The sequence below is a fragment of the Haematobia irritans genome, chromosome 4 (assembly GCF_050003625.1).
Source record: "Haematobia irritans isolate KBUSLIRL chromosome 4, ASM5000362v1, whole genome shotgun sequence".
In the NCBI taxonomy this organism is placed as follows: Eukaryota; Metazoa; Arthropoda; class Insecta; order Diptera; family Muscidae; genus Haematobia; species Haematobia irritans.
The window spans coordinates 219,440,833-219,462,911 of record NC_134400.1 but is presented as its reverse complement, the minus strand read 5'-3'; the positions used below and the strand labels follow the sequence as shown (position 1 = coordinate 219,462,911).

General features: G+C 32.6%; 1 protein-coding gene across 6 annotated transcripts in view; it reads right to left on the bottom strand.

Moving 5' to 3' along the window:
* Positions 1–22,079, bottom strand: part of LOC142236606 (uncharacterized) — a 747,498-nt gene that overhangs the window by 41,535 nt on the left and 683,884 nt on the right. For 5 of the 6 annotated variants that reach the window (XM_075307833.1, XM_075307834.1, XM_075307831.1 and 2 more), the window contains 2 exons: positions 6,307–6,561; positions 1,946–2,221 (listed from right to left, as the gene is read on the bottom strand). In XM_075307833.1, coding sequence (XP_075163948.1) covers positions 1,946–2,221; positions 6,307–6,561 — 531 coding nt within the window. The remainder of the gene's footprint in view (positions 1–1,945; positions 2,222–6,306; positions 6,562–22,079) is intronic. The other variant, XM_075307832.1, reaches the window with a different exon arrangement.

The window sequence follows — 22,079 nt, the reverse complement described above, 5'->3', positions numbered from 1 at the left end:
AATTTTCTTAAATAAACCACCATTAAGGGTTCACTTCTTTTTGGCGTAATTTTTAAGTTATAAAAAATAATTGGCTTACTTATAAAATATTTACTTGCAATATTGCCTAAATATTTGCCAAAGACTTCTAGAAATTCCCAAACCCTAACCAGCAGTGTAATTGAAAATCTTGTTCAACAAATTGCAAATTTTATTGCTTTATCAAAGTTCCCTCCCTCCCAAAATAAAAAGAAATTGTATTTGTCTTAACAGAAAATTCTTGAGAAGCACTCTCTCCACAAAAAACAACATTATTGTGCTGCTACCTTGCCATGATAAGGTATGGCAGAGCACTATATGCAAGTCCCATCAAAACTACTAAACTCTCAGACGCTGCTTGTCTGTCTTACCATCACAAGGAAAATGAAGGATAACAGCAAAGGAGCTTTTCTTAATTTTATATATGCAATATCCTAGCTTTATTAAGAGGAGTGAATAATCATAAAATTAAATATTATACATGGTAATAAAGGGAATGAATTCAGTTGGACCATGGAATGTGTTTGCTTCATTTTTGTAAAATGTTTTCACGCGTAATTGAAATGGTAAAAGGTATAAGGGTGGTCTATATCCTATTTCTGCCTTTCTTACAAAAAGGACACATTAAATAATGCTCCTACAGGATGGATATTTATTTCAAAAGGAAGGTTTTTCTAAATTTTTATTACATGAAGTCTAGACCTTGGTTGTGTATAACACAGAAGATATTCGATACTTTTAGCCACAGCGATATATTATAAATTTTAATTAATTGTGGGTTTATGTTTTCTTTTAGGAGTGAAGCCGTTAAAAGCAAACGTATCAAATTTCTATAAAATACGGCGGTTCTTTAGGATGCTAAAATATTATATCAGGTGTATAACGAAGCTCTAACATATCTAAGGTCATAAATCAACGCCATAAAAAATTCTGATTGGATAAGAATAAATTTGTGAGTAAATTATAAATGTTACAGTGCAAGAATATAACAGCGTAATAGATGAAGTATACGAAATTATGATTAGCTTTACTTGTCATTGAAATTTTAATTGGATATGGATATGGATCAAATATTTATTGCATACTTTAAGGCCTGGTTGTAAATTTTAAATTAATAGCATTTTTGGGATGTGATAGCAAAATTTAAAAAAAAATCATTTTAATTTAATATTTGCTAAATTCCTTTAATTTATGTTTGTAATGACTTGTGTTTCAACCCTCCTATGGGTAGTAAGGTTTCTGTGGACTTTGGTATTTATATGTTATCAAATCTGATGGTTGATGAAAAAAATATTGTAGCGAGGCCAAAGATTTCATGTTCTTAAAATACGAATGGGAATTTTGCTTAGTAAAGAAGTGTTTTTTCTTGTCCAAAAGTCGATACACTCGTTTTGTCCTTATAGTTAAGTGATTCGACTTAAAATTGAGTATCCTAACATAAAAGAAGATTCCGTTTTAGTAAGGTCAACTTGGCATTAATACTTTTGAGAAAATCGATTTCAAAATTAATGCATTTTTGTGATTGAATTTTGTTTCAATTAAACAATTTGTCGAATCAATTATATTTTTAATTGAATATTTTTATAAATCTCAATTAAAATCTGAATTGTAAAAATATTCGTGATATTTTTTTCTGTGTGCATTACGAGTACGTTTCCATTTAATAATAAATATTTACCGATTTTTGAAATACGTTTCCAACAAGATTTTGTTAGAATTTTTTTTTGTATGTATCACTACCTTCCAATAACTATATTCATTATTTTCAACATCAATAGGAATTAATTAAATAAATACTGAATTTAATTGAATTAAATTTTACAAATTCCTTAGATGCCTTCACTTTGCTTTATGTAACATTCTTCAAATACACCATCAGTTTTCCTAATTTTCAGAGTTCTTAAAACTAATTAAAAAAGAAACTTACCATAATCGTCATATGGCTGATAATCTTTATCATTGACAGCGCCCGGCCCATGCGGTCGTCCAGCAACTAAAGTTGGCGATGGCGTCGAAAACATAGGAGGCGGTGGGATGGGACCGATCTCTGATAACGGTATGGGAGGTTCGGGTAATTCGGAAAGCATTACACCGCCAACCATTTTACCACCATGATGATGATGGCCAGATGCATCTGCGTACGGTGGAGGCGTACTACCCGGTGGACCACCCATCATGGAATTTCCTGAAGAACCATCAGGATCTGCAAATAGAAGAGAAGAACGAAAACCAAAAGGTACATAAATAAAAAATCCGGCTTACTTTCATATTTGATTTTCACATTTTTATTGCTTCTTTATAAAGCCATTATTCATAGAAAACTTTTTCCATGAAGCACAACTCATAACCACAGCCGCCACTAGATGGGTGGCATGGTTGGTGGGATTTACACGGGTAAGCACACATACAAACACAGAAATACCAGTAGTAAGACAAATATTCCATTTACAAAAAGTTTTTACATTTTATGGAACGTAAAAAAAGTAGAAAAACACTGACAACATCGGAATGATATCTTGCTTAGAGCAAGAGTAAGGAATGTGAACCACGAAAGGGGCATTCATGTTCCCTTTTCATTTGCGTTCAGTGAAGAAAACACAAAAAACAGACCGACAGAAAAAAGGAATTGTTTTTAATTCTTTTTATGACAGGTCTTAAAATTTATGTGTCAACTTTAAGATAAAAAAAAAATCACTCGACTGCATATCTTTTACCACTGAAACAAACACTACAACTGCAAAGTACATACAGTTGTCGTACACATCCGCTGCATACTAAGCTTGCAGTTTCATGCATTCCATTCCATTCATCTGACCATATCCGTTTATTGACTCAACACAGGAAACGGAAAGACTACTGCATTCATTATTGATTTATTCGACTTCTTGTGCAAGTATCTGGTGTTTGGCCAACCGAGGAAAAATATGCGGGTAAATTGGTAATTACGATTGTATTCCAAGAGAGGATACATATTTCTATTAAAAAAAGGAAAACTAAAATCGAATTTAGGATTAATATACGCCACTAAACTCGTGGCCACTAAACTCGATTGAAGTCATGAGCGAGAGTATATTTCCTACAAGTATTTTTATCCAGTGATGCCAACTCCCAAAGGTCAAAAAATCACCAAAACTATATTATAAATTCTAACATACCAGTTCCGACCACAAAAACTATTCCAGCCAGCTAAAATTCAATGTACTACTAAAAAAACAAAAATTTCCAAAGATGTATTATAGAATTTTTGGGTGTTGATTTGAAACATTTTTAATTTTAGGAAATTATGAACCTCTATCCATTTGTACAGTTTTATAATTTTTAATGTTTGTTTTACTCTCATTCAATTCATTTTAATCAGTAATGAATTTCAAATATGTTGTTTTTTTTCAGAGGAGAAAATAAATTTTTCGACACTAAATTTGGAAATATTAATATTCTAGTATATTAAAATTTTTGAAGGGATCCTATTTCATATTTCAATTATGAGTGCTTTTGCGAATTTAATACAAACGTTTTTAATAACATCTTTATCAAGTTCAGAAATTCTCCACCCTTGGTTAGACTTTACAAAAGTATAACCCAAATAAAAATATTGATTAAAAAAGGATTAATATCATCTTCATAACAAATTCTATATTTGGCAATATAGTTGAGTCTCTTAAGCTTTGGGCAATCTAATAAAAATTTTTGTATGAAAAGATGTCGTCAATTAAATTCAATACTGTTCAAATTTAAAAAAAAGTACCAAAAGCACTAAGTTGGTGCTTTTTTTTAGAAAAGGCACTGAAAAGGACATTTGGTGCTTTTTGGAAATCCAAAAGCACTAAATTTAATGCTAAAAAGCACCAAATTGGCATCACTGGTTTTATCATATTTCGTTTAAATGTCACTTTTTCGGATCGCGAGCAAGTTTAACTAGTTTTTTTCATTTGTCGTTAAGTGTATAACAGGTTGGCTGATAAGTCCCCGGTCTAACAAAGAAAAACACATTTTTTTGTCAAAATTCGTTTTTATTATTCAACATAATTCCCTTCAAGAGCGATACAACGACTTTAACGACCTTCCAATTATTTGATACCATTTTGGTAGTACTCCCTCGGTTTTGCCTCAAAATAGGCCTCAGTTTCGGCGATCTCCTCTTCATTGCAGCCAAATTTTTTCCCTGCGAGCATCATTTTGAGGTCTAAGAACAAGAAAAAGTCGCTGGGGGCCAGATCTGGAGAATACGGTGGGTGGGGAAGCAATTCGAAGCCCAATTCATGAATTTTTGCCATCGTTCTCAATCACTTGTGGCACGGTGCGTTGTCTTGGTGGAACAACACTTTTTTGGAACCGTTTTGCCGCGATTTCGAACTTCAACCGCTCCAATAACGCCATATAATAGTCACTGTTGATGGTTTTTTCCTTCTCAAGATAATCGATAAAAATTATTCCATGCGCATCCCAAAAAACAGAGGCCATTACTTTGCCAGCGGACTTTTGAGTCTTTCCACGCTTCGGAGACGGTTCACCGGTCGCTGTCCACTCAGCCGACTGTCGATTGGACTCATGAGTGTAGTGATGGAGGCATGTTTCATCCATTGTCACATATGTATTACGAGTTAACAGCTGCAAACACCGCTCAGAATCATCAACACGTTGTTGTTTTTGGTCAAATGTGAGCTCGCGCGGCACCCATTTTGCACAGAGCTTCCGCATATCCAAATATTGTGATATGATATGACCAACACGTTTCTTTGATATCTTTAAGGCCTCTGCTATCTCGATCAACTTCATTTTACGGTCGTTCAAAATCATTTTGTGGAATTTTTTGATGTTTTCGTCGGTAACCACCTCTTTCGGGCGTCCACTGCGTTCACCGTCCTCCGTGCTCATTTCACCACGCTTGAATTTTGCATACCAATCAATTAATGTTGATTTCCCTGGGGCAGAGTCCGGAAACTCATTATCAAGCCAAGTTTTTGCTTCCACCGTATTTTTTCCCTTCAGAAAACAGTTTTTTTATCAAAACACGAAATTCCTTTTTTCCATTTTTTTTTTTCACAATAACAAAAGTTGCTTCACAAAAGACGCTCTATCTCACAAACTAATTGACTTACAGACGTCAAATTTTGACACGAATCATTTGAAGGTTGGTACTATATAAAAATAATATGCATTTAATACTAGCGACGCCATCTATGTGTCAGACCGGGGACTTATCAGCCAACCTGTTATGTGCGTAAAAAGGCGTTATCAACAAGCAAGCGTGGGTTACATAAAGCGAGAGTCTCAGACTTGAAAACGAAAGGTTTCGATGTAATATGTTGTGATTTGATTTGTTTGTGTTTGATGTTTATTTTTGATTATTTCAATGTTGGCCAGCCTAATGAGATTCCAGTGCTTACAAACACCGCCAAGCAAATTAAAAAGTTTTCTTATGGCAAATGCTATACATTGCCACAGCAAATTAAAAAAAAAAATAAGAGAGGTGTATGTGTCGGTTTTAGACATTCAAACTTGATTGATTTTATTGTGGAAAATCGTTGCCCAAAAATACGGCAAAATTTAATTCTATTTTCTTTTCAAAAGTATCCTTAAATTTAAGCAACAATTCATTATATAAGCCAATACACTACCTATGCTATGTAGCTATTATACTCATCAACAACACAAATATTTTTATAGCCATCAGCACATAACTAAATTATAAAGCCATGCAGATCTGTTAATGCACACACAAAGCACATTTAAAAAATTTCGTTCAAAGAAAACATAATTTTGTGACGATCCTTTTGTTACAAACGATACTACTATGTTTGGAACAAAAAATATAATTTTTCAACATTTTCCAAAAGTAACCCCACATTTTGGGGGAAATACAACTGTATCAAAATAATAGAGCTTGCCACACCTGTTTTTAACGTTTCTTTTTTGTGTGTAACAAAATATTTTGGGTTAGTCATTATTATATTGTTTTCACATCTTTTAACGTTTATCAAAAAAATTCCCCCCATCTAAAATCAAAATGGATATTCATCTTCGAAATTGATAGTCTTAATTCCAGGCAAATTATTTAGATTAAAAAAAAAATTGAATAGATTTTATGCAGTATTTCTTATAAAGACAATATGGTTTTAATAAAAAAAATCGTGTTTGTTTTTTTTTTGTACAAATAATCTGACCATTGGGTCACTTTGCACTGACATTACCAATGTCACTTTCTTTGCCCAAGTGTAAACACTTCCTAGGTCATCTGTGAATGTATGTAGCATTTTGTATACGTATGGTGTCTTTGGATGTACTTACAGTGTTCATAGCAGACGTTGACACGTCTAGCTAATTTATTGGTGCCCAGTGTATTGGGTCTTTCCATTTTGGAATTTTGTGTATGGGAATCATGTTGATCACGGCCACTAACCATATGTGAGTGATTTTGCTGAGAGCCTCCACTGCCGCCCCCAGGTGGAGGCAACATAGAGCCCTGACATGGTGGCTGTTCGGTATTTGGGGACAGGGTACCATTACCACCGTGCTGTGCATCAGTCTTGTCTTTTCTGGGTTCTGAAAGTATTGTAAAATGGATGGCGACATTAGTGAAGGCATCAAGAAACCAAAAAACATATAAAATAGAAAGAAGCAAGGCAATAATAATAAATGTCATGACGGCCAGATGTGTATAGTATGGGTCACCACCGATTGGCAATGAGGAAATTATGGCAAAAATTTATATGGGTATATCACAAAGTCTAATAGGAAATTGCTATTTCTTGCTGAAATATTAGTTTTCCTCAATTACGTGGCAAATGAATTAATCGAATATTAGGGAAAGAAACTAGTTTTTCTAGTTGACCACCCAGCAAAAAAAAAAGCGTCGCCAAAAAAGTAGTGAAAATGTTCTTTTTGGATCCGGAAGTGATGCAAAATTGTCGCAGATGCGATGAATTTAACATGGGCTTATCATAGGACGGATGCCCACCATGTCAGTAGCTGTTGCACTGAATTTGCATCACTTCTTAAGGTGTGATGCAAATTCAGTGTTTTGGATGTGAATTAAGAAAATATGTGATATTTTGACAAATAAATAAATTTTAAATTTTTTTATGATTTTTAATACATTCTAAATCTTGTATGGAACGTTTGATATCAAGTATTTTCAAAAACTCGCAAGTTTTCTAGAATGGATTTAACATTTTTTTCGGCATAATTTAAATAATTTGTACCATTTTATTAATTCTTAATCTGTTTTTAAACTATTTGAAACAAAAAAAAAATAAATTTCCCATTAAAAATATGAAAAAAGCGAGTTATAAAAAGTTGACTCAAATGAACTTCCTGTGCATTTAAAATAAAGAACATCGTTGGGAGAAAATTTTTGGAAGTGCTTTTAAAGTTGTGCCTTTAGAAGAACTTCCAAAATTGTTTGCTGGGCAGTTTTACTAAAAAACTGAAAAACAATCTCTAACACACAAAAAAAATTTTTTCTGATTCAATCACGAAATTAATTGATCCAATTAATTTTTAATTGAAATGTCTTCAATCACAGAAATGATAGTATCAATTAAAAAATTAATTGAAGGTCAATTAAAAAGTTAATTGATCCAATTAAAAAATTAATTGATACTATTATTTTTGTGATTGATTTTTGTTTCAATTAAAAAATTTGTTGAATCAATTAAATTTTTAATTGAATATTTTTTAAAACCCAATTAAAATTTTAATTGGAAAAATTTTCGTGAAATTTTTTTGTGTGAATGTTGTGTTAAATATTTTCAATATTATATAATTTCATTGTAATTTAGTATGTAATAGTGCTCTTAGCTGATGGCCTTAGCAGCCAATGCTACATTTCTCTTTTTTTTATCATAGATTTACTGTATGATTAAAATAAACAATAAATAAATAAATAATAAATAGTACTCTTTAACTTTATTCTTTAATTCAACTAGAATGTATTGTTCAAATTCAAACATTTTAAGCATTAAATGGAAAATTTTAAGAGGCAAATGAATTTATTTAATATTCGAAAAATAAACTTGATCTTTGAACAATGTTTTTGTAAGGTCCCTAAGGGTATGCTAAATATTTTCCAGAGTGTGTAATTTCATTGAGGTTTAGTATATAATAGACATGTTTAATTAAGCTTAGTATCTATTATTCAAATAGTTTTCCGAAGCATTAACTAGAATCTTTTATTATAAAGCAGCTTTAAATGGAATCTTTTATTTTACAAATATACAAATGTCTTCAAGGGAGGTAGCCGCAGTAGTTCTATGAATACACCCACACTGTGCACAGACAATTCAGAATCCAATAATCACAACATTCTTTCCAGGCGTCAAATGGTATGCAAACTATTTAAACAATGCAAAACATCATTTACTATTTACTATTGCATAGTCGAGTTCATTTATAGTAGTTGTCATTTTGTATCCTAATGAAGTTGTATTTTCTAATAAAATATTACTACGGGCTAATCCGAAATATTGGATGGAACCTTGTATTATAAAAACGAGCTAGATAAATTATTTGTGTTAAATAGTTAGTCATAGTCAGGGGGCTAATCACGGCATTCGACATCGAGAACTTTTGATCGAAATAAAAATTTTTCGGATCACGGGAGTCGATATCGAGCTTTTTTTTTTTGGTCGAAAATTTTTTCGATTGGTAAATTGCAATCGTAAAATATTTTGCACTTGTTTTTTACATTGTTTTCGCCATATAAGAATAGTAAATATATTAGTTTTAGTTCGAGTTATTGCTAATTTGTAGTAAATTTTCATATAATGAACATGTTTTGAATATTTAGGACTAATGCAACTCCAATAAAAGTTAAACAAAATTTGGTCATAGACGAGTTCGGGAGCGAGCATCCTAGCTTGTCAAAGAACCATATAAAAAGTGCACATGCTAGATCGATATCCAAGAGATTGTGATCAACCAATTACCGTACCATTCCGTGAAAACATAACGCTTCTGGACCACCTTGTAAGAATAGTGAATAATGAAGACTTTCACTGGCCAAAAGTTTTAAGACGGCAGACAATTGTAAAGCGATAGAATTGACGTTGATATGCCACCAAAAATTATATTCCTCCTTCGTCAGCCGAAATCGTCCATTGAGCCTGCAAAAAGGTGACTTTCTAACAGTGCACACCATTTAAAATCCATGTACTTACACCCAGAGAATGAAGCCGACCCATTTTTGTCGGCGGCGGCTGACATTAAATTTTTGCATCCGGCGGCGGCGGCTTGACGGCTAAGCCGATATAAATAAGTCTCTTCGGCGGCGGACAATTATCCATTATAAAATCAATTTGAAGTTATTCGAATGGTAATGAGATTAGTTGTACAACCAATCTTACAATCAAATTTATATTTCATTCAAATTTTCTGAGGTAAATTTTTGCAAAATTATTATAACACTTTGAAATAGATTGATTGGGGGCGAAAGGATCAAAATTTTGACTAAAATTACTACAATTATTAATAAAGTTTTTTGATTTAAACTAATATTTTTGATTAATTGGCGGCTAAATTTGAGTCGAGATGAGCCGACATATTCGGCGGCGGCGTCGACTGGCAAAAAATGGCCGGCGGCGACTGAAAACGACGGCTTCATTCTCTGCTTACACCAATAGCGATGTGCACCTTTATTCCCTATTTGTCGCCAAATTATTTTACATTCATATCATCCTCCAATTAGGAAGGAATTCGGAGGAATGTAAAAAGTGATATGGGTCCATAAGATATAATGCAACACAATTTTCGTTTTACTTTGAAATCTTCAAAAACATATGTGTTTTTCTACATTATCTATTTTGTGCCGCTAACTTAATTTTGTCATTTCATTTTGTTCTGCTTCGTTTTGTGCTGTTGGCAATGATGAGAAATTGCATCAAATTTCGATCGAATGCCGTGATCCAAACTTTTAATCGTATCGACATTTTTTCGATACGATTATGAATTCGATTTCGAATGCCGTGATTAGCCCCCAGGATCAGAATAATCAGGATATATGCAGTGTTGTGTCTAGTACAATTGAAGTATTTATACCGATCTAAATTGCAATTTTTACATCATTTTAGCAAATATTACACTTTGTTACCAATCAGGGAGAATGCTGTTTTCATACTTCCAAAAATTTAAATTTAAATATCAGCATGCTTTTAGGCCATACATGTAGCACTAAATAATGCGAGAATGAAAGGTTTTCGCATGAAAATACTTCAAAGCGAATAATTTAACCTTCTAGTCCCCGGTCTAACAAAGAAAAACACATTTTTTTGTCAAAATTCGTTTTTATTATTCAACATAGTTCCCTTCAAGGGCGACACAACGATTATAACGACCTTCCAATTTTTTGATACCATTTTGGTAGTACTCCTTCAGTTTTGCCTCAAAATAGGCCTCAGTTTCGGCGATCACCTCTTCATTGCAGCCAAATTTTTTCCCTGCGAGCATCCTTTTGAGGTCTGAGAACAAGAAAAAGTCGCTGGGGCCAGATCTGGACAATAGGTGGGTGGGGAAGCAATTCGAAGCCCAATCCATGAATTTTTGCCATCGTTCTCAATGACTTGTGGCACGGTGCGTTGTCTTGGTGGAACAACGCGTTTTTCTTCTTCATATGGGGCTGTTTTGCCGCGATTTCGACCTTCAAACGCTCCAATAACGCCATATAATAGTCACTGTTGATGGTTTTTCCCTTCTCAAGATAATCGATGAAAATTATTCCATGCGCATCCCAAAAAACAGAGGCCATTACTGTGCCAGCGGACTTTTGAGTCTTTCCACGCTTCGGAGACGGTTCACCGGTGGCTGTCCACTCAGACGACTCTCGATTGGACTCAGGAGTGTAGTGATGGAGCCATGTTTCATCCATTGTCACATATCGACGGAAAAACTCGGGTGTATTACGAGTTAACAGCTGCAAATACCGCTCAGAGTCATCAACACGTTGTTGTTTTTGGTGAAATGTGAGCTCGCGCGGCACCCATTTTGCACAGAGCTTCCGCATATCCAAATATTGATGAATGATATGACCAACACGTTCCTTTGATATCTTTAAGGCATCTGCTATCTCGATCAACTTCATTTTACGGTCATTCAAAATCATTTTGTGGATTTTTATACTCTGCGGCACACTGTGGAACAGGGTATTATAAGTTAGTGCATATGTTTGTAACACCCAGAAGGAGACGAGATAGACACATGGTGTCTTTGGCAATAATGCTCAGGGTGGGTCCCTAAGTCGATATAACCATGTCCGTCTGTCTGTGAACACATTTTTGTGATCAAAGTCTAGGTCGCAATTTAAGTCCAATCGCCTTCAAATTTGGCACATGTTCCTAATTTGGGTCAGAATAGAAGCCTATTGATTTAGGAAGAAATCGGTTCAGATTTAGATATAGCTCCTTATGTATCTTTCGTCCGATATGCACTAATATGGACCCAGCAGCCAGAGTTTTATACCGATTTGCTTGAAATTTTCTAAAAAACATAACACTTAGTCGTATAGTCAAGTGTGCAAAATTTGATTGAAATCGGTTCAGATTTAGATATAGCTCCCATATATATATTTCGCCCGATATGGACTTATATGGCGCCAGATTTTTGGCCGCATTTGGTTGAAATTTTGCACTAGGAGTACAATTAGTAGTATAGACAAGTGTGCAAAATTTGATTGAAATCGGTTCAGATTTAGATATAGCTCCCATATATATGTTTTTCTAATTTCGACAAAAATGGTCAAAATACCAACATTTTCTTTGTTAAATCACCACTGCTTAGTTGAAAAGTTGTAAAAATGACTCTAATTTTCCTAAACTTCTAATACATATATATCGAGCGATAAATCATAAATAAACTTTTGCGAAGCTTCCTTAAAATTGCTTCAGATTTAAATGTTTCCCATATTTTTTACTAAAATTGTGTTCCACCCTAGAGCATTAGCCAACTTAAATTTTGAGTCTATAGATTTTGTAAAAGTCTATCAAATTCTGTCCAAATCGAGTGATATTTAAAAGTATGTATTTGGGACAAACCTTTATATATAGCACCCAACACCAGGGATCCGGAGCGGAGCGTGGAGCGGAGCGGAGCAAGGCCTTTTTTAGCCGGAGCGGGAGCGGAGCGGGAGCGGCATTTCTAAAATCCGGAGCGGAGCGGTTTCCAAATGAAAAACCGCTCCGCTCCGAATAAAATATTACTTGAATGAAATGTGTAACTTTGAAATTACACTGTGTAGGTAATTTCAAATTTAGCTAGTACTTAGCGTAGTGTGAGCAAACGTTTAACATGTGCGATATGTATTTTTGTACGTACGTACATTGGGGAAAACACAACGTGTTTTTTTAGTAATTGTTTTCAAAAACGGCAAATGTCAAAATATATCTCTAGTATGTGTTGTAAAAGTAACAACAGTACTTTCGATCAATTTCATCCCCTTTACTACAAAGATGTTTGTAATGAACGTCAAATAAATGCAATTAAACGATCTTATTTATATTTAATTTTTTAGTTTTCTACACTGAAAAAAATATTGTCGTGAAGTCAAAGATTCCATGTCCTTAGAATAAGAATGCAAATTTTGCTTAACATGGAAGACGCATTTCTCTAAAATAAAGTTTTTTTTCTTGTCCAAAAGGCAATAAAATTTTGAATGAAGTTGTACTGTCCTTATAATTAAGTAATTTTACTTAAAAATGTGTATCATAACATGAAAGATAAAATTTTTGAGGTAAGGTCAACGTGACTTTAATAATTAGGAAAAATTCTTTAAAATTAATAAAATTGTCTTTAAATTTGTTTCCTTTTTGCATCTTGCCTACAAAGCAAAAAATCGTTAAAAAATAAGACACGTTTTTCAACACTTTATTTTAAAGACGTTTTTTACTTGAAACATAGCATAATTTCTACTGGAAGTCGAGTCTTAATATGGAAAAAAATAACTCGTTAACTCGTTTTTAAAGGATTTTGATAACAACTGACGAAAAAATCTAAAAAAATGAAAAATTAACATTTGCTTCCTAGAAGCAAGTACATAACCCCCAAATTTAAAAGAGAATTACGTCTTTAAAGTATCCTTACTTGTATTCTCCGCTTCTTTGGCTCGGAATTAATACCCAAACTGTTAAAGTAAAGCCAAAATCTTTCGAACCGGGCATGCTTTTTTTCAGTGTAAGGACATTCATATTTGCTTTACTGTTGTACTATATCCTAGCATTCTCTTATTTCTGATATTACACAGTCTTACACAAGTTTACATACGGTTTAGGAAATTGTATTTTCTTTAATTAATAAAATATAATAAAATTTGCATATATATGCTTTAGATTTTGTAAATTAACTTGAAAAACAAAGTATTTGTCAATTTTCAAGAAGATTTTTTTAGTCTGGATTATAAACAACAACAAGAAACATGTTTAGTTATAAGGTAAAAACCTCAAGGGTATGTAAACTTATGTGAGACTGTGTAGTTCTCCAAAAATTTAATTAAAATTATGGATAGTTTCAATTTTGGTTGAAAAATGTGCGCATATACATTTATTATACTATAAAGGGAAAAAAGCGAAATTAAGTAACACTAGATCTGAGTAAGAATATTCGTGGGTATACCACGGACTGATGTCGATGGAGGTTGTTGCAAACATAAACATACACACACACATTACAAATATAACAAAACCTCTTCTCTACGTCTGTTGCAAAACAAAAAAAACTTTCGGAGAGTAGTTACTTCTACTCTGTGTATAGACTTTCAATTCCAATCAGCGTTGCCGTTTTGGTCCGATCGGACCAAAATTGGTCCAAAAGATTTCTAATTTTTAAATTTGGTCCGATGGTCAGACCAAACAGAATTTGGTCCATTTTCATAAATTTGGTTTCTATCACATATTAAATAGTAGATGGTGCACCGCAAAGAATATTGTCGGGAGGCCAAATACTTCACATGCTTCAAATACGAATTTTGCTTAGAATAGAAGACGTATTTATCTGAAAAAAAGTTTTTCCTTGTCTAAAAGTCTCTAAACTTTTCAATGAAGTCTGTTTATCCTTATATCTAAATGATTCGACATAAAAATGTGTATCCTACACCCAAAAGAAAGGGGCTCTAATGCCAACTAAACTTTATTTTAGTTCATGAAGATTAGTTGATTTTAGTTAGATTTTGTACAATATGAACAAATGTTCCTTATTTGAATAATTTTTTGATAACTTTAATGATGTGAACTAAAAATAAGAAAAAAAGTTGTATACAAATATAGTGCACAATTTTACTAAAAAATAAATTAGTTCATATTTTCCTAAAATGGCAGAAGTTTGCTTAAATCGAGTTCATAATTCTCTCAAATGAGTAAATTTTACTAAAATTGTACCTGTCTTGAACTTCGTACAGCGCTAAAGACATTTTAACAATTTTTAAATCCAATTTTTTCCTTCAACATATGAAATTTTCTTACATACCAGGAAAAAATTAATTATTTTTAATAAATTTTCTTCAATTTGACAAAAATTATAAACTTATTTGTAACATGTTGCAATTAGAAAACTATTTTAGTTAAAATTTTCTAAAATAAACCTATATTTTCTTCCATGGTGGGTTCACTTTTTTTGGGTGTAACATGAATGCAAATTTCGTTTTAATGAAGTCAAAATGGATTTAATATTTCTGAAAAAATCTTCAAAATTAATAAAATGTTTCAACACATTGTTTTAAAGTCATTATACCCTAAACCATATAGTGGTTAGGGTATAATAAGTTTGATCTGCCAAAAAATGTGCCTACAAGAAATATTGATTTTAGACCCCATAAAATATATACCGATCGACTCAGAATCACCTCCTGAGTCGATCTAGCGCTTGGTGTCCGTCTGTCCATGTATTTGTTGTTCACAGAATTTCGGTCGCAATTATTAACCGATTTTGATGAAATTTGGTACAGGGAGTTTTTTTGGGCACAAGGACGAACGTTATTGAATTTGGAAGAAATCGGATCAAATTTAGATATAGCTCCCATATATATGTATTGCCCGATTTCGACAAATGGGGTCACGTTGCACTTTTTTACTAACCAATCGTCGTCAAATTTAGCACAAAATAATCTTCTGTATCACCCTTTAAGTCTGAAAATTTCATCGAAATCGGTTAAGATTTAGATATAGGTCCCATATATATGTATCGCCCGATTTTGCCAAATTAGATCATAAACCCCTTATTTATCAACCGAGCTTACTCAAAGTTGGCGAAATGTAATCTTCTATAGCACTAACTATATGTGCAAAAAATCATCGAAATCGGTTCAGATTTAGCTATAGCTCCCATATATGTACCGCCCGATTTTTCTAAATAAAATAAAACTCAATTGAACAAATAATACAATGTTTGTACTATAATTTTCTCGAAGAGGAGCGGAGCGGAGCGTGGAGCGGAGCGATTTTTTTTTTCTCGGAGCGGAGCGTGGAGCGGAGCGGTTGTTTTTTCTCCGGAGCGGGAGCGGAGCGAAAAAATGGACCGCTCCGGATCCCTGCCCAACACATTTGACGGATGTGATATGGTATCGAAAATTTAGATCTACAAAGTGGTGCAGGGTATAATATAGTCGGCCCCGCCCGACTTTAGACTTTCCTTACTTGTGTTAAGTGTATTTTAATGGGGTTTCTAATGAATTAATTAAGCAATTTAAGTGTTAGTATTACATTACGAAATATTTGAAACAACATACAACTAAAAAACAACATAAAACTTTGCATTCAATTAATAAATGATTTATGGCATTATTACCATCTTTCCTAAAAAAACTATCCCTTTTAAGTTAATGGTAACGACATAATAATCTCTTTCTCAAAGTATGCTATAAAATTTTCCCATAAAAAAGAATCATTGAAAATATAAAACCCCTCCCAATAAGCCACTCAGTGATGTTGCATGACAAGCCATATTAAGTTCATTACAAAATCTTCTATCTCTCTACATAATACACTACACTGAAAAAAATATTGTCGTGAGGCCAAAGATTTCATGTCCTTATAATACGAATGCAATTTTTGCTTAGCACAGAAGACGCATTCCTCTAATACAAAGTTTTTTTCCTTGTATTGTCTTTATAATTAAGTGATCTGACTTCAAAATGGGTATCATAACATGAAAGAAAAAATTTTTGGGCGAAGGTCAACTTGACTTAATTCATAAAAATTCTTTAAAATTAATGAAATTGTCTTTAAATTTGTTGTCTTTTTGCATCTTGACTACAAAGCAAAAAGTGGTTGAAAAATAGGACATGTTTTTCAACACTTTATTGTAAGACGTTTTTTACTTGAAACATAGCATAATTTCTAGTGGAAGTCGTGTCTGAATTTGTAAAATAAAGTTGTCGTTAACTCGTTTTTAAAGATCTTTGATAGCATATGAAGAAAAAAGCTGAAAAAACGAAAAATTTAAATTTGCTTCCTAGAAGCAACCCAAATTTAAAAGAGAATTGTATTCTCCGCTTCTTTGGCTCGGAATCAATACCGAAATTGTTAAAGTAAAGACAAAATCTTTGGAACCGGGTATGCTTTTTTTTCAGTGTAATGTTGGTTAAAACTATTGATGTGGTTGGCAAGACATTTGCCAAAAAGTAACATTATGAAACCAAAACGAGAAAACCAATTCATATGGTTCTATTTGTCACTATTGTTTTCCCACTCTCTCTCTCTTTACGTTTAAATGAAAATTATTCTCAAGACACAAGCTTAACTTTTGCTGTGGTTCGTATGGTACCACAGTTTAGCGGTAACCAATATCAAGCAATACACCAGCCCACCCATTACATGAAGTCGTTATTTAAACCTCATGTCTTAAAATGTTATAAATGGCTTTTGAACATAGTATTTTATAAATGTGGTTGGAAGAATCGTTCACAGAAAATTTAAGAAGCATGTGAAGAATGGTTTTTGAAATGAAACAGAATACATTAGATTGTATGGTTTTTATGGAATGAAATCTGGGAAGTCTATAAGCAAGAAATAAATATATAGATATTTTTTATTAAAATGTTAATTTATTTAATAATATGTAATGAGAGTTTTCTTTATGAAATCAGGAATGTGCTTTCTCTGACATGACTTGCGATAGCAACTAATACTGTGATGGAGACACGTGTACGAGTATTGCAAATACATTGTTAGTCAAGTGACCTAACCAAACTTTTGCTTTCAAACTTTTGTACCTAAAGTTTTTCCTCTAGGTTCTATTTAAAATTGTAATCATTCTACTTCTTCAATGTATCCCTTATCATTAGAGATTTTAGGTAAATCATAGCACATTCTCTTCAGTATGGTTGGATTGTCAGCTCTTTCATCAACCACATGAGTTTAAGTATCGTTCCTTGTTTCAGTTATTCATTCAAACCAAAAGGATTTTGTGGGCAAACGGTTGCTTGGTTCTGTCGATGTTTTTTTTTTTTTTTTTTGAAAAATAGTTTTTAATTGGTATTAAGCCGAGGAAATACAATATTGGGAGTGGTGTTTCATTAATCAAAGTTGTCGTAGTGATGTATGTGGGTGGTATGATGGCAGATTAGTCTTGTATCCAAGTCACATTAATGTATATGACTTTTTTGAGGGCTATAGTAATTTAAGTAAAATGATAATTAATGGACCTAAAGATTTCATATTTGATTGGATGTTTTCATTCGGAGGCAGCAAAAATGATTGCGAAGAAACGAGATTCTTAACAGTTGAATTTAAAAAAGGAGATATTAGAATATTTTTGGGTCAACCGAAAAAAATCGGTAGTTTAACTAACGCTAAATTTACCTTATTTTTCTTGCACAAAAATTATTTGTTTGTATTTAAATTGTATTATTATTTTCGAAATTTCCAACAGCCCAATGAAATTTTCCTTCAATGACCGTACACATAAGTTCAATATGAACTAACGCAAAAGAAAAACAAGTAAGTAAAGTCTAAAGTCGGGCGGGGCCGACTATATTATACCCTTCACCCCTATGTAGGCCAACATTTGTGTTACCATCTCAACTACTTCACATTTGCTGGAAGCTATATAAAGGAGACAATTTTTTTACTTCTACAAAATATCTAGAATTAAAATTTAAGTCGGCTAACGCTATCCAGTTAATTGGAGGAAACTTTCATTGAAAATGGGTCCAAAATGTGTAACAGTCTACCATAACATATTTCCCCAATTCTGGTGTACGTATATATGGGAGCTATATATAATCTGAACCGATTTTGACTAAATTTGACATGTATAGTTAGAATAATAATTCTGCTATCTATGCGAAATTTCACGTAAATGGGAGTATAACTTTGGCCCCCTGGTCATATAGGTGCAAATCGGACGGAAGATATATATGGGAGCCATATCTAAATCTGAACCGATTTCAACCAAATTTGGCACCATTAACGATACTACTAAACGTACTCCTTGTGTGAAATTTGAAGCAAATCACGGCAAAACCCTTGATTTTAAGGCCATATAAGTTCATATCGGACGAAAGTTATATATGGGAGCTATATCTAAATCTGAATCGATTTTGACCATATTTGGCACATACAATAGTATCGTTAAAAGTACCGTTTGTGCAAAATTTGAAGAAAGTCAGGGCAAAACTCTGGCTTTTGAGACCATATAAGTTCAAATCGGACGAAAGATATATATGGGAGCTATATCTAAATTTGAACCGATTTCAATCAAATTTACCAAGCATTAGTAGAATGTCAATTCTACCCTCTGAGCAAAATTTCACGAAGATCGGTAGAAAACTTTGGCATCTGTGGTCATATGAGTCTAAATCGGACGAAAGATACATATGGGAGCTATATCTAAATCTGAACCGATTTGGATGATATTTTGCAAGATTTTCGAGATTCATAAAATATTTGGATGATATTTTGCAAGATTTTCGAGATTCATAAAATATTTGGATGTACGGTATTTCAAGAAAATCGGTTGATAAACACGCTAACTATGACCAAATCGGGGATAAATATATATGGCAGCTATATCTAAATCTGAACCGTTTTTTTTCCAAAACCAATAGCGATTGTCTCTGTCCCAAGAAACGGCCCTATGCCAAATTTGAGGACGATCGGACTTAAATTGCGAGATGTACTTTGTGCACAAAATTACATATACAGACAGACAGACAGACGGACATCGCTAAATCGACTCAGAATTTAATTCTAAGCCGATCGGTATACTAAAAGATGGGTCTATGATCACTATTTCTTGGCGTTCCATACAAATGCACAAACTTATTATACCCTGTACCACAGTAGTGGGAAGCAAATATTAATTATTCGCTTTTTCAGCTTTGTATTCTTCATATGCTATCGAAGTCCTTTAAAAACGAGTTAACGACAACTTTATTTTCCAAATTCGGTCTCGACTTCCAGGAGACTTTTCAAATAAAAAATGTCTTTAAAATAAAGTGTTGAAAAACATGTCCTATTTTTCAACCACTTTTTGCTTTGTAGTAAAAGACAATTTCATTAATTTTAAAGAAATTTTCTAAATTATTAAAGTCAAGTCGGCCTTACTCCAAAAAATTTTTCTTTCATGTTATGACACCCATTTTTACGCCAAATCACTTAATTATAAGGACAATGCGACTTCATTGAAAAGTTTATCGACTTTTGAACAAGGAACAAAACTTTATATTAGAGAAATGCGTCTTCTATGCTAAGCAAAATTTGCATTCGTATTTTAAGGACATGAAATCTTTGGCCTCAATATTATATAATATTTTTTTCAGTGTAGTATAATTTAGTTCAATTTTCGCACGAGGTAGTTCATTCTTGCTTTAAAACAGCATATATAATTTTCTGTATATAAAAAAAAACAGCTGCTCAAGTTGAACCTCAAGAATTTTCATTTTATAATTAACGAAAGAAAAAAAACTTGTTGTATAAAATCGAAATGATATAATTTATTAGAAAATTATTGGTTTAATAATACTTTAGATTAAGAAATACTTTAGTCGTTAAGCCCAAAAGTATGCACTATATTCCACTTATTACAACATTTACTTAAATAATGTATAAAATGCAAAAGCATGGAAATATTTCAATGGGTATTGTGGGATATGGTGCACCACTTGGGCGGTGAATTGCAAAGATTACCCGTAGATGAAAGACTCAAAGCAAATGTAAATGAATGTATTTCACTCATTTCTTTAGAATAAATTTCGCATTGAAATACTTGAATACTTTCAGGCGGGCATATGAAGTTGTAAAAGTACTAAATTTCACAGTGGAAGTGTTTATAATTTAATAACGGAACCCAATAGTGTTACCACTATTGCCTTTTTGATTTTGTTTATAAATTTCGGACCACCTTAAGATTATCCATTACTTTACTTTATTTAAATTTGCAGTCATTGTTTTCCAAGTTATATTCTGAAGTCTTTGAAAAAAACTAGACAATTTTTTAACTTGAAGATTTATCGCAAATTGTATCTCAAATACCATCATTGTAGGAAATCTAAAAATACAAAGTACATCGGTTGGTACGAATTTTAGGTTTTCAAAAGTAGGGTATAGTCTTTAAAAAGGTGAGCTTCAACAGAAGTTGATTAATGTCAAAAGTTACCATTCTTTTCAGATGAAATCAATCTCGTATAACTAGAAGGTTTTTTTTTTGTTAAAATGTAAAACTGTCAACAATAATTGCCTCATGCTTAGTATAAAACATAAGAAAAAAATATTGTTCTTAGCTTTGAAGCATTTTCTGCAAAACAGTTAAATGCTTAGTAAGCACAGGACACCTGCAAAGAATGACAGTCCATGACATGGATTATAATACTGACCGTATGCTGATAAGGGTCCACGAATTTCTTTAATATTAGCAAATAACATTAACGCCCACTGTAAACTTTGCAATAAAAGGTAGACCAACTTCATCCCATCCTCATGAAGAAAAAGTTTTGCCTCTAACTAATTTTCTTCCCTAAAACACAATGTCCACTTCTGCATTGGACATTGAATAATGTGAAAAAAGTTTTGCTTGTTTAAACTTTAAGCACCATTAACTTAAAATGGTGCTCGGTGTTTTCTACTCTACCACCCACTTTTCACTTTGCTACATCCTGTTTACCCACTTTTCTCAATCAGGGTAGCTCAGCAAGGACTCTTCATCATAATAACAAATTAAATTATGTTTATTTACAATTTGCGGCCAATTGGAGGGTACGCTCGAATGAGTGGTTCTGTGAGTGCTCAAAAAAAAAAGAAGAAAGGCAAAGGAAAGCAAATTAAGAAAAAAGTGAATAAGGTTGAAAAATCGATGTATGAAAGCCTGAAAGTAGACTATGGATTTTTATTCATTCTAGGGGGTATTTTGAGAATGATGAACTTTTCTGGTTTTTCATACCTTTGTTAAGCTAAGTAGGTTGCTACTATTTGTTTAGAGGCAATTGAATGGAAATTCAATTTGTTTTTTTTTTTTTGTAATATAAGTTTATTAAACATTATATTTTGGCCAGCAATTTGGTTGATTGATTTTTGGAAATATTTCTTAATAGAGTTACTCCATTGATTAATACAAATGAATGGATTGCTGGGAAAAATGAAAACAAACGGTGCTGTGGGATAAATGAAGGCTATAAGTTTGCATATTTTCCCGCGCCGACCGAAAGTTTTACAAATGTGCAATATTACATTAATAAATGTTTTATTATAAACGAAAACATGATTATTGAGTGAGTTAGGAATTATATTATAAAATAATTACAAAGAAAGATCAAAACTTGGCATCAACATTCAAAAAGAAGTAGGATTTATGGATAATGAAAAATTTTCCACAAATTTTCCACTTACGTGGCAAAATGGCAACACTGCGTTTCTCTTATACCCATAGCCATTTTAAAGATAAGAGCTTATGAATTTATCAACTTCGAAAAACTTCCTTTTAATTTTTATACAACTCTTCATAAATGACATTGCATATCTTTTGTATGAGATAAAAAAAAACTGTTGCATACATATCGGAGAACTATAAGTACAAAAAATCTATTAAAATCGGTTTAAATGATAATGAACTGTATAACCATAAAATTAGCAACTAATCCATGCTTAATT